Source organism: Anser anser, assembly GCF_964211835.1.
Source record: "Anser anser genome assembly, chromosome: 18".
NCBI lineage: Eukaryota > Metazoa > Chordata > Aves > Anseriformes > Anatidae > Anser > Anser anser.
The window spans coordinates 10,142,782-10,159,833 of NC_139739.1; the positions used below are offsets into that span (position 1 = coordinate 10,142,782).

Consider the following 17,052-nt stretch of genomic DNA (forward strand, 5'->3'; position numbering starts at 1 on the left):
TCACATCATACAGGGCCAACCTTCACCACAGTGCTGTACCTTACACACGATGACTTTGTAGCCAAGGTGGTTCATAACTTTTTGCTGTAAATCAGCACAAGGAACCTCCCCGCACAGCACCTCAGCTTGTGAGAAGCCTGAGCTGCAGCTGGGATGCTGCTGCCAGGGGCACTGCTGCCAACTTCGGCGCTCAAATCCCGACTGCAGAATGTGGGGGCGATGATTATTTATACGGGACAAGACAAGAAACCGCCCTGCATGTCTCACTTCTTGCAGTGCCGGGGGCGGGACGGGGCGGAGCGGGACGGGGGCGGGGAGGAGCCGGTGCCCGGTTCCCGGTTCCCCGTTCCCCGTGCCCGGCTCCCGGCGCTGTGGGGTCGGTCGGTCGCCATGCCGTTCGTGGAGCTGGACACCAACCTGGCGGCCGAGCGGCTGCCGCCGGAGCTGCCGCAGAAGCTGTGCGCCGCCACCGCCGCCATCTTAGGCAAGCCCGCTGAGGTGAGTGCGGGGCCGGGGGGCGGCCGAGAGCGGCACCGGGACCGGCACCGGGACCGGCACCGGGACCAGGACCGCGGCCGTGACCGTGCGTGTGCCTGCAGCGGGTGAACGTGACGGTGCGCAGCGGGCTGCCCATGGTGGTGTCGGGCTCGGCCGAGCCCTGCGCCCAGCTGCTCGTCTCCTCCATCGGCGTGGTGGGCTCGGCGCAGCAGAACCAGGCGCACAGCGCCCGCTTCTTCGACTTCCTGACGGCGGAGCTGGGCCTCAGCACCGAGCGGTGAGTGCGGGCTGTCCCCGGGCTGTCCCCGGGCTGTCCCCGGGCTGTCCCGGCCCAGGGGGACCGCTCTGGGCCCCGGGGCCCGCGGCCGGCCGGGCTGGAGGCTCGGCCCCTCCGCCCCGTCCCCACAAGGAAAGTAATGATATTCCCCTGCCCCTGGGGTGCCGTCAGGATAAACACCCGGCAGGGTTAGGAGATGCTTGGGTGCTTCTGAAAGGGACGAGTCTCTCGTACAGGCGGCGTTGAAGTTCAGTCTGCAGTTGGGTTTGTGCAGATGAACTCTGGCACCTGTTTGTACTCTGCCCGCGCGCAGCCTGTCTGTGCTTCTGTTAAATTAACGCCCTGCAGTGTGAGCCTGCTGGAGCTTAGTGAAGATTTCCTAGCTTGCTGCAATCTGGGCAGGGATAACAACTCGCTGTAAAATAATATTTTTTTTGTCCGATGCGTTTTTGCTCTTATATCCAATAAGGATTGTCATCCGCTTTTACCCACTGGAGCCCTGGCAGATCGGCAAGAACAGGACAGTGATGACTTTCCTGTGATTCCCTCAAGCAGTCCGTGGGAACAAAGCAATGATGAAGACAACCCAGAGGTGACCAGCTCCATCTATCTTGTTTCCTCTTATTGCTCTAATAGTCCTGCACTTTCACCTGCGTCTTTCATTCCTGCCTTTGCAGCATGTGCCTACAAAGCTGAAGACTGGTGCAATCAGCTGTAGTGATTTTATTAGAATAGTTTGAGGTCTTTATCTCAAGCCTGTCTTGTAGCCCAAAGGCTCTCCAGCTGCCTGTCGCTAACCCCGTGGTTTTGCCATTAGCAGTCTGGTGATGGCCATGCTTACCAGGCCTAGACGAATCTCCTTGTAGCAGTGCAAAGCTTGTTTAAATCCAGAACACATCTGGTTGTGTTGAGAATCGCGGAGGTTCTCCAGTTTGTCCAGATTTCCTCATACTTTGCAATGCAGAAAGATTCTACTTTCTGTTTCCCTGTGGCAGCAGAAGGCTCTCAGGCTGGCTGAGGAGACCTGGGATATCCCTTCAAGTTCTTCTATTTTCGGGCTTCCCAGAAGCCCTTTCTAGAAAGAGATGTGATTACTGGGAGGGAGGTTTATGCATTTATTTCACTGTTTACTTAAGGCTCACATCAAATTTTGTGCTCTGTGGTCTACTATTGCCAGCTGCCGGTGACTCCTCGCACAAAGTTTTATTTGTCCACAGAATTTTCGTGGCTGAATGTGTGGCGATGGCAGTGTGCAGAGGAGGCAGCTGCTTGTGAAGAATTGCACTGTGCCACGGGAAAATATTTTGAAGGTTCTGCTACTGCTAGCTTTAATCCCTGTCATTTACCCAGCTGTTCAAAATACTTTTCCTTACCCCACTGTTACAGCGAGTTTCAGAAAGATACAGCACCTTGCCGTGCCCTGTGGCTGAGGTTTTCAGCTCGCTGTCCTCTGTGGAGGGGCTGCTGCAGCTGTACACAAGTGACTTAGCACAGTGACAGCGCTCTGCCTATTGGACCTGGGCCCTTACAACTTCAGCTGTTGTTACGCTTCATTCTGAATGGAAGCGTTTTGTTTTTTAGGACCTGCATGCTCCATCGCTTTATATCTGGAATATATATGGTATTTTATTAAAACAAAAGCACTGTACTTTTCATGTATAATGTTATCGCGGCATTCCACTGATAATGAAAACTTTAATCAGTTTCCTTTCCGCTTTGTGACTTCGTCAGGTACTAGACATGGAGGCACAGAGGAGCTAAGAGCGTGGAGGTCCATGGAGACACAAGGCTGAAGAGTACTTCTGCATTCCTTCATAATTCTGATTAGATTTTTATTTGTTTATGTCTTGAGGTCTCAAGATAGTTGAAAATATGCTATCTAATTACCATTAGAAGTTAGCTATTCCCTATGCAGCTTAAATATCTTCTATGTTTGCAAAATCTCATTCAGGGCCACTGGGGGGCCCACACAACTGATTAATAAAATTTATCAGAACCTCTTTTGATGAGTGTCAGTTATTGGCTTACAATTTGGTTTTTGTTTTCTTAGCTCTCATTGGTAGAGATAGATGCCTTGGCTGCCTGGGTCTCTACACTTTCTCAGGTCTCTTCAACTAAATGTTTTTGAAACAAGGTAATAAACAGGTGAACTGAAGGTGAGATACACATGTAACTAAAATGTACTTTGTTGCAGGGAAGAAGGTGGGCAGCCCTTGCTTTGCTATTGAGGTGTAAAAGAGCTGACCAACTTTAAGTGAATACTCTGAAATGCAGAAAATAATGCAGCTTTAATCCCGATCCGCAAACTGCTCATTTCCTGGAGGTACTTCTGTGCCTTGAAGGATCAAGCAGAAATTCTTGCCAAAGCCTTCGTTTCCACTACAGAAACCTGTTCTGACCTGTGCCCCAGCTCTGCTTGTTTGGGCAGTGTTGACCACTGCTGGGCATTACTGTAGGCTGTGTTCCTTCCTTTCACCTTCCGCTATGCCCCACGTTAGCTTTTGCCCTGGGACTTATCTTTCCCAGCACTGTGGAACTGAGCAGCCAGAGATAAAGAAGGAGAGGGAAAGCTTGGAGGAATACACCACGCAAAGATGTCTCAGGAAAAGGATCCTCAGAGATTAAATGTGACTTTCCTACCCGTCTCCGTGTCATAGCTGCATTCTGGCGGTAGTCTGACAAAACATCCAGGAATAATGTAAGATTGCAGTGAAAGTGCTGGGTAAAAACCATCTTGAGAACTTTATGGTTCATGGACTTAGAGCTTTTTTTTATGAGAGCGGTTAAAATATTGATCAAGGGAACATCTTTTTTTTTTTTTTTTTTTTTTTTTTGTGTCTTGGCCTGAGCCGATTTAATGCTTTTTTGGTGCTGGGGCCTGTCAGTGCAGAATGAGATGCTGATAGTGTATGAACTCGCTGCTGGCTGCTTTCTTTCATGAACTGTTGGTACTGAGTATACTTATGTTCATGTTGATCTAAATAGATGGGCTATTTTTCTTACACTGAGCTAATTTTAGATTAGCTTAGTGTATTATTTTAGGCCTTTAAGGATATGCTGAAGGGGGTTATGTGGGCCTGGAGTATGCACACCGTCCTCCAGAAGCAGGAAACATTTTCTTACATCTCTGTTTCTTATGTTTGCTGGTTAGAGTAAATTAGATACACCACCCTTATCTAGCACTCAAAAACAGTGTTATAAAATCCCCTTCCCTTGAATGCTATGTGCAGATTGTTCTGCTTCCATGGTATGGAGTCTGCCTGTCATCTGGATTTAATCTCCCAGCTATAGTAAGTTGTTTCTTTTACTGTTTTACTGACATCTGTAACTTCCCAGGCTTAACCTTCTAAAATTAATAAATATCTCTGCTCCCAGAAATGGCCTCTGTTGGTTTGTTTGAGATCACTGTATTGGCATGTTTGCATATTCAAAGGTAATGACCTGATTTTGAAGACTGTGTAACTATTTCTTAGCCTCAAGGCCTTTGAAGCAAGGACAACCTTTCTGTGTATTTACACAAGACAGAGGACCAGTGACACCCTGAAGGGCACTACTGGCAGAAAAGTATTGCAAAATCATGATAGCTGTGGAAATTACTCTGCAAGCACAATGGAGTGGTACTGCAGTGTATGTGGATGGCAACCCCATTCTTAGATGGAAAGATGGGTAGTATTTTCTCACACAATATATATTTCAAATATATTTACATACTCCCGTATATAAAATTTCACCCCAGCCCTGAAGTTTCTTTACAAAAAGGGAGATTACAGTGTAAAAACTTGTGAAATGCTTCAGTCTGAACTGTGTCAAGCCAACACACAGCTTCTCCACCTTCAGCTTTCTCCTCTGTGTAAATAAATAGCCATCCAGACTTTTTTTCAAAACAAACATAATACTTTTTCCCTCTTGTGACCTCTTCCCAGTAGGGAACGCTTCCAGTGTAGCTCCCTCCATTTCCTTCAGCACAGACCACTTGTGTGAACAGATCAGTTTTTCTTCAGAACTGTGATCTCTAAGGTGAGCTGCATGTGAAGCCAGGGATAGAAGAATGGGGGCTTGCTTAATTGTATTAATGATTTCTAAATGAAACAATTGTAATTATTAAAACAAGGAATGAAAGAATGGGGGCTTGCTTAATCGCTTTAAAATAGATATTGCTGAGTGTCTTTGCTTACTGCTGTGCAAATTAACCGAAACAAGGAGTCTCGGGGCCCCTCACAGAAGATGTTTCCTGCCAAAAATGGGGAACCTGTCTCAAAAACCAGCTGAGACCGACCTTGTGGTTTGGACAAGAGCCAAGGAGCACCTGAGTCTGTACAAAGGCAGGGGGTCAACCAGTGGTGATGAAGAGGAGTTATCGGACTTCATCCCCACGACCCCCCGACGACCACCACCAGAACGCACCGCGCAGGCGCAGATGGGAGGAGTTTATGGAAATGACTTCTTGGAGCTAATTTTAATACAAAGCGGGGATAGGTTTTGAATATGTATAGGCGTATTGGGAAACTTCATGCATATGTAACTTTTTACTGCATATAACCAGAGCAAGTTGCCGTGTTAAGGTGCGCATGCCTTTGGGAGCTATCACACATGTGCCCGGCGCCAAAATAAACCACATACCTACTTTATAACTTACTTGCTTTGAGTTATAGAGTTCTTCCACGAATCACATGGATTACAGTTTAAATAATTTTATATTGATTTGAGTATCAGAACTGAAAAATCAACTTAGAGTCCAGCAAGCGCCCCTCTGATTATACTAGACTTATTCCTACAAGCAACAATTTGTTTTATTTAATTCCTGATGTTCTGCTGCTCATTGACTCTCTTAATTCTCCCTCTAAGTGCATGTTGGCGTTCCCTAGTCGTCATTTGTGACAAGCTTCTAACATAAAAATTGCTATAATTAAGTTTATTGATTATAACTTGATAATCAGATTTAAAAATAAAAATAAAAAACTGTTTAGGCACTTCCCATGTTCCAAACCGTCACTCTCACGTGAGGCTCTTGCCTACAGGGTGCTCCTGAGAAACACGCTCCGATGTTTGGTGTTCCCCACCATGGCCACGTCAGTAACTTTTGTAAATTATTCCACATAACAGTGATTCACTAAGCCAGATTGAAAATAAGACACAAAGTTTATTTGTCTGGTAATGATTTACATAAACACATAACTGCTAAGATATACTGCCACAGCACTTGTATATGTTATGTGCATATTATGGGTTTCCCCAAACTGATTTTCCTGCATATGCAGTTTATAGCTAAAATTATTGGCACAGATGAAGCTAAAATTAATGATGCTAACTGCCCTGTCAGATGTGTAATGAAAACCAAGGGAGGTGCTAATTCAGTGAAATGCTTGAGCTCATGCTTAACTTCAGCAGTGTGGTGTAGACTCACTTTAACAATCAGTGACTTTAGACGTGATTATATGCCACAAATTGGGTAAAGGCTTGAGCGTGTTCTTCATTGCCTGTGCATGCTCAGGTGCTTTCCTCACAAGAAGCCTTCATGAGTGCTTTAGGTAATACACCTGCTCTTTGAGACTGATAGCAATATCATAATATTACTTTTAAATATTTTTTTTCCACAAGTAGTTGTCTTTGCTAATTGTTTGCCTGAAGTCATGCCATCGTACAGGAAAACCTCCCCTATCTCAGCCACGTAAAAGCACGTTTCCATCCCTAGCTGTCCCCACAGGGAATCTGAGGCAAAACCCGGCACTTTGGGCGGTTTCTAAGCCCGCGCCCCTCACGGCGGGGCAGCGCCTTCCCGCCCGCTGTCCACCTCAGCCCGTTCCCGCCTGTCTTCTCCCCCCCTTCCCATTGGTTGGCTGAGGAAAAGCTCCCTGGCCCAATGAGCAGCCGCTTTGTTGCCGACGGGTTCCGGGGCGGTTGCTGTGGAGATCGGTGAGGAGGCGGTGGCCGCCGCTCTCCTGAGGGAGCCGCTCCGGGAGCCCCGCGGCGGCTGCGGCCCGACGGCTGCTCGGGGCAGCGGGGCGGCCCTGCCAGGTGAGTGTCACCTCCGCCACAGCCCCCGGAGGGCCGTGAGGGGCTGCCCTGCCGTGCCCTGCCCTGCCCTGCCCAGCCCGGTGCTGAGGGCGGGTGAGCCGAGCCTGGCCTGGCCTGGCGCGGCGGGGCCTCTCCTGCCCTGTTCCCTGAGGGCATCCTGAAGGTAAACGGGGGCTCCTTCCCTCCCCCGGCCGCCTCCCAGCCCTTTTTGGGCCACCCTGCGGGCAGGGGAGTCTGGCGAGCAGTGGGAGAGGTGTCCCCCCTCCGCTTTGCGGAGAGTTACCGCGTTTCAGTGAAAGCGGCTGTCGCTAAAATGCGGTGGAGGTGAGCTTTGCGGTGTTAAAACAAACAGAAAACAAAAAAATCCCCAAACCCCAAGTATTCTTTAAACAAACACGTATTTACAGTGTGTAATTCTATGTACAGCACCAATAAAAGATGCCAGGAAACACCAGGTCACTCCCTTTGTTTCTGGTTTTGAAGTTGAGAGTCACCCAAAGGATGTTATGATAACTGGGAACAAGAGTCGCTTGAAATTTTTACCTAAGTTTTAACCTATTAAGGGAAAAAGGAGAGAAGATTTTAGAGTCAAGAGGCCTTAATGGCTATTGTTGCTTTTTGATAATGTGTTCACCTGTAATAACCACAGTTCAAGCAAAGACACTCTTGTAACTGAAAGATTTCAAACTGATTGGAATGTTTTGTGGTTTAGACTGATTGTTTTTCCCCGCCTAATTGATGTCACTATGTTGCTCTGAAAGTTCTTATTGTGGCTTAGTATATTCTGAGATATTCTGAGACTGTTGTAACTCAGTCCACAGTCAGGATAACATGCACATACAGTGCCTGGCTTAAAAAAAAAAAGAAAAACAAACACTCGCCTAGCAGAGCAGCATAAAAGCTGTGTGAAGGTTGCTTTTTCGTCCTGTTTCCAGCAGCATTGTGCTCTGTTTGGTTTTACAGTCTCAATTTGTGACCACCAGAGAGGAGAGTTGCTAAATATTTGTCACAGACTTCTCATTTAAATTAAAGTAGAATTAAAATCGTTTCCCCACCTTTTCTGTAGTTGCAGTCTCATTGGCAGTCCAGCCGTGGAAGTGAACTACTGATTGTAGTCTCTCCTGTTGACTTTGGTACAGCCTTTAACAAGACTATGTGATTCAGCAAAAGCATCGAATGCGTTTCTGCATATGGGCGTATTTGTAAGTGAACTTAAAAATCCTCAGTTTAAATATCTAATTGATTTGGGATCATACAGCCTGATTTGTTTAGATGTCGTAAGTGTCTGCACTTTCTGTCAAAACCTGGGGCGTTCAGTACTTTTGAAAAGAGATAACGTTAGTCTCTCTGTATATATTTTCTACATTTGCAATATAGACAAGGAATTCTTGTCTTTGATGTTTTATTAATGTTCAGTGAGTGACTTAAAAGGAAAAATGCTTTATTGGTGTGTAGTTGTCAGTCTCATTTAGCTGCAGGTAAAGTAAATAGTGTGTGGGCAAACAAAGTATCTGCTGAACTGATGAAATTCGTGTAAAAGCACTGTTTTTTCTACAAGCAGGACTGATCATGATAACGTATGAATTCAATTTATACTTCAAAACTCCCACTACTTCCTGCTGCGGCTAATTTTGGAATTGTTCTTCTATTAATGTGGTCTCCAATATTAAAGACAATTTTTAGCCTGTTCTGCATGTGTCATCTCTGTTTCAGTTGATGGGAAGGTTTTATACATAAGTGAAGTTTTTTTTTTTTTTTTTTTTTAAAAAAAAAAGCCCCACAAAACTCCTTAGTGTTTTGCTTTTACTAACATGTTTCAAGCAGTTTAAATTTGGGTTTAATTCTCTGGAAAAATGACTTTCACGCTTATAACCTGTATTTCCCCTTTCAAGCTTTTTATCAACAGTAAAAAGACTGAAAATATTAGTAACTCCCCTGCAGAATGAAGAAATACTAGTTAGTAAAAGTTCGCGCAGTGAACTTGTAACAGTAATAAAAGCATTTTAATAATATAAATAATAATAAGCAGTAATAAAAACATTTTAAATCAGAAGAATTTCTAGGTGTAGACAGTATTTTGAGTAATGAGTAGCCACTGTGATCTGCTGCAAAGTCAATGGGACTTGGGTGGCTTTACCATTTTTTCATTTCTTCTTCTAGAAACCATGGCAGTTGCTGATTCTTAGAGGCTTGAGAGAGTACCCTGCTTTGTGCTGCAGATGAAGGGTACAGGAGAAGTTCCACTTTTTTTTTTTTTAAATAATGGGAAAACAATTTCATAAGTTGTAATGATTCATGCTCATGTAATGCCATTGTACACAAGAAATTTTTCTTTTGCAAGCTTTTGTCATTCCAGGGATTCATGTTTAAATGTTACTATAATGTCGTTCACTAAATATACAGTAATGAAATAATCTTACAGCTGTAACTACATTGCCAATACTTCCACTACCCCATCACCACCGGGAAAGCCATCCTGAAGTAATGTGTGCTTAACTTTGTATTTTATTCTCGGTTCTTAGTTAAAATTAACTTTAATGTTGTTATTCTTACGTGGTAGGGCAATTTGTCTCTTGGCATGAGGGGTGGTGGTGACATAGGACAGTTAATTGGTTATCACTTAAAGTAAATCCATCCTGTCTTTTATTTCTGAATGCTTTCTTTATTTATTGAATAAATATTCTAATCCCATTTGCTTTCCAGATTTGCTGGTGTTTAGCACTCCCTGCTAATCCTGGAGAACGACAGTGTGAATACTTACAAACATGGTAAGGGCTTATTTGACATGGTGTTCAAGATGTTTTGCAAATTGAAAACTTTCTCTTTCCCCAGAAATAAGAAAGAATAAATTGATATAATGAGAATGTTGGATTCGGAGTGATTGTAGCTATTGGTAAATTTAAGAAATTGAAAAGCCTCACTGTAATGTATTTTGTACTTTCTAGGAAAGCTATTACTTGAAAGACGTTTGAAATTTTAACTTTGTTTTCAGCTGACTTTAGGGAAGAGATTTTGATGTATTAGTATTTGCGTGTATTATATTAGTGATGCCTAAATTCGTTGCAGCTCTTGCAGCATTATGCAGAGTGTGTTTGCCAAGTAAAGTTTGGTTGTTTTTTTTTAAAAAGTTTGCAAGAGAAACTGAGACTTGTGTAGATGTAACAGTTCTTGTGGCATCTCAACTGTCATTCTAGATTCGAATTGCAGCACTGAACGCAAGCTCCACAATTGAGGATGACTATGAAGGTAGCTTCAAAAGTCATAAAACACAGACAAAGGAAGCACAAGTAAGTAAACCCACAATTTTACAAAGGGACATAATGGGTGGGAATTTTGTCCTCTCTTGTTGCAGAGATCGGTTATCCATTATTTTTTGTTCATAAGAAAGTTTTGTTAATATCTTACCTTTTGAACCTTCCTTTAACAACCTAAATTCAGTTGAGTTGTACGGGGTTAGTAAAGCTAGTGTTCTTCTGGATGAAGACTTGATACGCAGCAGTAAGTACTATTAAAGGCGCCCTATCTTTTCAGAAGCTAGTCTGAAAAATGGTGAAATAAAAGCACAAAATAATCTAATTTTGCTTAAAAATAATTATGTTGTTATGTTTGATAAAATTACCCTACAGAATATGTTCTAACTTCTTAAACTACAGGAAGCAGAAGCTTTTGCTTTGTACCACAAAGCTTTGGACCTTCAGAAACATGACCGATTTGAAGAGTCTGCTAAAGCTTATCATGAGCTGCTTGAGATTCGTCTTTTGCGAGAGGTCAGTGGCTTTTAGAGAATGAAACTCTATAAACTGTTATTATATTTTGTATGCCTTAACTTCTTACTGGCTAATTACAAATGTCAGTGTTCTCACTTGGCAACTTTTTTGTTGCTATTTTTAATTTGTCTAATTCCTAATGCCCATGTTGCATTTCTTTTACTGTTTCTAGGCAGTTCTTTCTGGTGATGAGAAAGAAGGGCTGAAACATCCAGGCTTGATGTTAAAATATTCCACCTATAAAAACCTAGCACAACTGGCAGCACAGAGGGATGACTTAGAGACAGCCATGGAGTTTTATTTGGAGGTACAGTAACAGCTGAAATAAAATACTGGTGCCTGGATGTTTGCAACAACTTACCAAAATACAGATGTACACGTTTCAGTATACCTCGTTTATATGTATGTCTGAGTTCTGTGTGCTTTCTGACTTTATATGCCCACCATTCACTCCCCAAGCCAGTAGTGTCCCAGTGAAAAGCTAAAGCAGGGATAGTCTCTGTAAACAAGCAGATGTGCATGTCTGAAATGTGACCAATGTTGTCTGTTATACTTTCTAGGCTGTAATGCTAGACTCTACTGATGTCAACCTATGGTATAAAATTGGTCGTGTGGCAATAAAACTTATCCGCCTACCTTTGGCTCGTCATGCGTTTGAAGAAGGTCTCAGATGTAATCCTGATCACTGGCCTTGTTTAGATAACCTTATCACAATCTTGTACACACTCAGTGACTACACAAGTAAGTACAACAATAGTCCTTTAAAAGAATCTGAAAAAATGTATAATTTCATGTTAAAAATTGTAACACAATGCAGTTGTAAAGGAGAAAGTATATCTCCCATAAGCATGCAGTGTGTTAGGATGTGATGGAGATTTTTACATCATGATAAGTTATGATTTTTATGAACTCTGCTTATCCTAAAAATAAATGCCCGGTATGGTGTTTATCAAGAAATATGAGTAGATCTACATTTTGGTGTTGGATCTCTGCTTTTGGTGCTAAAATATCTTTCTTTAAAACAAAAACAAACACCACCACCAAAAAACAACAAAAACAAACAAATGAAAACCAACAGCAACAAATACCTAACTAGCATGTTTGTTAGTTCAGTAGAGAAAGTCACAAGTGGTGTATAAGGGGGAGGAGAAGGGGAATGAAAACTGTCAGACCTCTGTGTTCTGTCAGGTATCAAGTGGGTTATTTTTCACCAAAGGATGTGCTGTTGACATGTTAAGTGTTTGAAATGGACTGCAGAATGTATTGTCAATGATAAATGAGGTCTGAATTAAGGGTATTTGAATTTTCTACTCCAGAGTCCGTCAGCTGTTAGGTCTTCCGTGACGTGCTTGGCTAAAAGGACTTGATCCTTAGCAGGTCATGTTTTGACTTTGAGCTTTGGACTGTGTCTTCTGTAGCCCAGACCAGTCAAGAAATAGTGTTTCAGTTCTTAGAAAGAATCACTTCACTGTTTTCAGAGTAACTGTAATATAAATTCACTTTTGCTCCAGGAGAGCCGTCTGTCAGTCTGGAAGCTGCAAAGCCGAATTCTCTTTATGTAGTTACCCATGTGAGCAAAAGCCTGGGTGGGATTCACTGCTTATTGCAGCAGTGGAAGACATTTGATAACTATGAAAATGGTAAACAATTGTGATTCCACTTTACAAAATTCTAATACCCTTTGTGCAGGGTTGGGAGTCTTAAAAGTAAATAAAAAATGTACAGTAAAAGTGTTTAAACAAAATTAATGTGTTTTTTTACTAGATGTAATACTCGAGAAGAGGTAATAGGTTGTTTTAACTGTATTTTCATGCATGTAGTTATCTGACACGTTACAAAGCTATTGGTTTCTGTAAATGTCATGTTCAGCTGGAGTTTAGTGGTGTATATGAAGCCCAGAAATGGGATTGTTTGCGTGAGCCAAAGTAGCAATTGACCATTCAATTTTCATTTCTCTGTCAGCATGTTTGTACTTTATCTGCAAAGCCTTGGAAAAAGATTGTCTGTACAGCAAAGGATTGGTTCTGAAGGAGAAGATCTTTGAGGAGCAACCTTGCCTCCGGAAAGATTCTTTAAGGATGTTCCTCAAATGGTGGGTGTTATCTTATAGTGTGTGCTGCGTTTGGAGTGTGAATTTTAGGCTTGGGTAGTTCAGAAAAGCTGGTGTGATATAATGCTTTAAGCTATAACAACATCTTGCTGACATATCTTCTAAATTAAACAAAAAGCAACAACAGCAACAACAACAAAAAAAGCTAAATGTTGCAGCTACTGACAGAATGTCGGGGGGAAAGTAGAGGCCCATAAAATTTATGGGATCTGCCCAAGGTAACTGACCTTTTATATTCTAACATCTGAAATGTGAAAATATATTTAGAGTGAAGATTTAGGAGAGAATGGATAACTTCACAGAAAGTTCTGTTTACTTAAAGAGAACCTGATTTATTAAGCTATCTTAGGTCTGGCTATTAAAATGAATTGCATGTTGAATTAAGCCAAGGCTTTCAGCCACTTGGCTTTTGTTTCTGGACTGTGATATCTCTGAGAGAGCGGACTATTTTTAGCTTCCAAAAATTCATTCCTAGACTTGGAATATACAAGATGATTTTCAACTCGAAATTTTTTGTGATTACATGAATTGTTCAGAGTAGCACTATGGAATGAAAGGAATTTCTCAGCTGTACATTTATTTTCTGAACCATGAATTTCTAAGTTATCACTGTTCAAGAAAGAAAACACTGCCTACTGCTTTCCTTTCATTTCTCAGTATTTGGAAAACAGAGTAGGACAACCTCAACTTATTTCTTAATTTTTAAAAGAGCAAAGATTTCTGATGGTGAACACTTCTACGTGCATGCTATAAAGTTTGCAAAGTAATGTTTCTTTAATGCATGTTTTAACACTATTTTTGTTACATTATAGGAAAATATAAAATGAATCTCCCTGTGCCTTTTAAAAAATCAAACCCTTTTCTTCTTAATATTTCCTAGTGACATGTCTATCCATAATGTAAATGTGAGTGCAGCTGAAACAGGAAGAATCATAGATGAAGCACTGGAGCTACGTAAGAAAAGACAGGCTTTGCTAGTGCGAGACAGAGAACCAGAACTCAAACTGGTCCAGCCAATTCCATTCTTCACGTAGGTCTTCATATTTTCTGTTTGTAATAAATTTATCAGAAGCTACGTATGCTGACAACTATGTTCCACTTTAAGCTTATCCAGCAGGCTTTTCTTGCTTAAAAAAAAAAAGTGAACAATACTTCCATATTTTATGAATCTATAGGTTGTTTTGCTCTGCTTACAATTTTATTGTAAGCCACATATATATCAATTTTCAACCTTTGAATTAGAACTTCAGACTGATGTTAAAAAATCTTAACTAAGAATGATTTTGCAACCATTCTAGCTGTATTATTGGATTTTTTGTTTGACTAGTTTGTACAAGAACTTCGAAGTAAGTTTAGGTTTTAAAAAAATGTTTTTTACAATTGGTATGTTGGAAACTCGTAAACAAATTGCTGTTCTTTATTTGCAGCAAGATATAAGGATACTATTTTATGTTGTTAAATACGTCTTTATTAAGGTATAAAGGGTTGGTTTTTATTGCGCGTTTTCCTGGAATATTGACGGACTCTGTATGTAGGTTATCTTGCAGAGAAGTTACATCTACTTGTAGATAAGGGTTATTTTTTTATTGTTGTTGATTAAATGCAGAATCTGAAAATGGTTCCTTTTGACACTACTTTTTTTTTTTTTACAGTTCAGTACAGAGTAATTTAATTTCCTCAGCAACTACTGCATAGATCTTTTATTCATGAAAGACATTTTCTGAGACTAGGCACGCTGACCGCCATTTCCTTCCTACTTCAGCTGATGCACCAGTTTCCTCTGAAAACTTTTCTCTGTTGCCATATTTTGTTCTTGGTTTTTAAGTGGTGTATTCAAGGAGGAAAGATATTAAGGACCTCTGTTCCAGGCCTGGAATAGTCAATGGCCCATATGACAGGAATACTGGAAGATATTCTCCAGCTTCTGTAGCTGTGTAACAGATTTTGACTCTCAGATTACATGTATTCTTCTGCTGAAAAAGCTGCTCTTGCTACCTCTAAGTATTAGAGAAAAACAATGCTGAATGCTATTAGGTTTATAAATATAATTTAGCATATAATGTGACAAGAACTAATGAAGTTATGATACCGTTGTGTTTTCACGTGCAGATGGAAGTGTTTAGGAGAAGCTTTACTGGCCATGTATCACCACCTCACAACATGTGATCCTCCTCGACCAAGTCTGGGAAAGAGAATTGATCTCTCAGAGTACCGAGACCCAGTTCAACATTTGATTGTTTCTCCTACCTCTACTCCTGTCAGTGTTATTCAGCCAACTCCAGTCAGCACTAATGCAGTGGTGACAATTGCAGATCCTGTGTTATCTTATACTCCAGCAACAACCAATTTTCCAAGCCACAGCCAGAATGTATTGGAACCAGGAGCTACTGTAGGTGAGCAAGGTACTTCAGTTTAAGATTCATGATTTTTCCTACTTATCTGGGTACTAAAAGCACTACAGAATACACTGGGAAATGCTGTCTCCAAACTGCTTGTTGGTGGATTCAGAACCTTTTTAGCGTATGTATAACGTAGAACACAACTTCACTTTTTCTACTGTATAAAGTTAACTGTTTGCACCGGAAAAGGTAAGCCACCTAAACTGCCTGAAAGTCTTTGACTAGCAACTCAGACATGGGACAAGTGTTCAGGACAGTGGACTTGCTTTCCTATCTAATGGATCTGGGAGTCAGGTTGGTTTGTTTTTAATTGTTGTACCAGTGCAGGAGTTTCTAACCACTCCTGTTTTTGTGCTGTTGACTTATGCTTCTAATCTCAGACTGAAAAAAGGAAGAATCATATTTCCTTTCCAGCAGTGTTGCACATCAAACTGCTAATGGCGTGGAGTCTTGAACTCCATAGAAATGAATGAGCAGTTACAGAAAAAGATAAGACTTGGTTATTCTTCAGCTTTCATGTGTATCTTTAAGGACCTGAGAGAACCAAGCTGTCAGCTATATTTATTTGGAACTTGTAGCAAGAGGTTTGAATGTTTTATTGTGTAGTTGTATATGCATTTACATATCTAAAACTATCAAGGAGTTACCAGTATTGATATTCATGGGAATTTACAAGTGATGTTGGAGGTAAAGGCAGACTCCTGTGATTCTCATTGTAGAAGTTTCTTGAGAACTAAAATAATGATTTCTAATGAATAATGAAATGCAGAGTTTCCAGTAAGAAGTCTGCTTTTTGCTTCAGAACAGCATTTTTAAGCAAAATACCATAGCCAGTTTATATTTGTTTGTTTTTAAAAAATTTTTTACACTGTCTTCAGAAGGAAAATAGAGTATTGCTGTAAAATAAGTGTAAGCCACAAATCACCTTCTTATTATTTTTTTCTAAAAAGGTTATCCACTTCTTTGTCAGTTTAATCTGTCAGTATTTATTTTTTGAATTCTGTTTTTAGGTGATATATCTGCAGGAGATAAATCCAAGAAAGGTGTAAAGAGAAGGAGAATTACAGAAGACAGTGGTGAAACAGCAAAACGGAGATCTGCTAGAGTCCGGAACACTAAGTGTAAAAAAGAGGAAAAGGTTGACTTTCAGGAACTGTTGGTGAAATTCCTTCCTTCCAGGTATGGTACAGAAATAACTTACATCTTGGGAATATTGAGAGCTAATTAGAGGAAGCTGTTTGGGCTTCAGGTTGGTTGATACAGCTCAACCTTAAAACCACTATATCCATGCTATGTTTTGAAGGACATGCAATGCAGTGTCTTCTCATAAATTTAATAAAACTGTTTTTAGTGAAAACTACTGCAACCTAATTTACAAACTAGAAAACTTTTGTTAATGTGAAACAATTAGAAGACAATGCAGATGTCAAATTGAGCAGGATCGACAAACAAGGCATTCTTTGTTTGGACAAAATTTGGGAACTGGATGTAAATCTGAGTGTGCTTCAGTTACTGTGCTTTCACTTCTAAAATATGCACAATGTGCCTTGCTTATGTTTAATTTATTCGTGAAATAAAGAATGATGACTTTGTTGATACAGTGTTTTTTGCCCCCCCCAATACAGATTAAGAAAATTAGATCCAGAGGAAGAGGAAGACCCTTTCAATAACTACGAGGTACAGTCAGAGATCAAAGAAGAGAATTTCCAGCATGTTGGACCACACAGAATGTCATTTGATTCTACAACATTTATGGAATCTGGTAAGGTTTTCATTATAATGACCCTTTCTCTGTTGTTTCTTCCATTTTTGTGTGATTTATTTTCTGTATTTTCCTGTCTTACATCTAGAAGATGCAAATAAATATGTTATTTTAAAAGAATAACTTCATGACGTGAAACTATCTTGCTTGGTAATGTGACTTTATTGAAGTCTTGGGGACTGTTTATTTACTGTGTACAAGAGCTCTATTGCATGGAGTTTCCC

General features: G+C 41.0%; 2 protein-coding genes across 7 annotated transcripts in view; both read left to right on the forward strand.

Moving 5' to 3' along the window:
* Positions 1-271: 271 nt before the first annotated feature.
* DDT (D-dopachrome tautomerase) lies at positions 272-2,775 on the forward strand. Of its 3 annotated transcripts, XM_083803974.1 has the most exons (6): positions 285-498; positions 600-775; positions 1,245-1,367; positions 1,993-2,085; positions 2,357-2,396; positions 2,507-2,775. In XM_083803974.1, exons 1-3 carry the CDS (start codon positions 391-393, stop codon positions 1,315-1,317), a joined length of 357 nt encoding a protein of 118 aa, XP_083660100.1. In that variant the 5' UTR covers positions 285-390; the 3' UTR covers positions 1,318-1,367; positions 1,993-2,085; positions 2,357-2,396; positions 2,507-2,775. The 3 variants fall into 3 exon arrangements, with proteins under 3 accessions (XP_083660098.1, XP_083660100.1, XP_083660099.1); XM_083803973.1 differs by lacking the exon at positions 1,993-2,085; XM_083803972.1 differs by lacking the exons at positions 1,993-2,085; positions 2,357-2,396 and having other exon boundaries at positions 272-498.
* A 3,860-nt stretch (positions 2,776-6,635) lies between these two features.
* CABIN1 (calcineurin binding protein 1) overlaps positions 6,636-17,052 on the forward strand; it is a 110,150-nt gene continuing 99,733 nt past the window's right edge. For 3 of the 4 annotated variants that reach the window (XM_083803822.1, XM_083803825.1, XM_083803824.1), the window contains exons 1-13: positions 6,636-6,790; positions 7,857-7,992; positions 8,951-9,016; positions 9,494-9,558; positions 9,985-10,077; positions 10,444-10,557; positions 10,730-10,864; positions 11,118-11,298; positions 12,520-12,649; positions 13,548-13,697; positions 14,777-15,069; positions 16,077-16,245; positions 16,692-16,828. In XM_083803822.1, the coding sequence (XP_083659948.1) occupies positions 9,556-9,558; positions 9,985-10,077; positions 10,444-10,557; positions 10,730-10,864; positions 11,118-11,298; positions 12,520-12,649; positions 13,548-13,697; positions 14,777-15,069; positions 16,077-16,245; positions 16,692-16,828 (1,405 nt within the window). In that variant the 5' untranslated portion in view covers positions 6,636-6,790; positions 7,857-7,992; positions 8,951-9,016; positions 9,494-9,555. The remainder of the gene's footprint in view (positions 6,791-7,856; positions 7,993-8,950; positions 9,017-9,493; positions 9,559-9,984; positions 10,078-10,443; positions 10,558-10,729; positions 10,865-11,117; positions 11,299-12,519; positions 12,650-13,547; positions 13,698-14,776; positions 15,070-16,076; positions 16,246-16,691; positions 16,829-17,052) is intronic. The other variant, XM_083803823.1, reaches the window with a different exon arrangement.

Coding starts and splice junctions, on each gene's coding strand:
- DDT (XM_083803972.1), top strand. CDS start 391: ATGCCGTTCGTGGAGCTGGACACCAACCTGGCGGCCGAGCGGCTGCCG. Junction 499..599: donor TCTTAGGCAAGCCCGCTGAG/GTGAGTGCGGGG, acceptor GTGTGCCTGCAG/CGGGTGAACGTGACGGTGCG. Junction 776..1,244: donor CTGGGCCTCAGCACCGAGCG/GTGAGTGCGGGC, acceptor ATATCCAATAAG/GATTGTCATCCGCTTTTACC.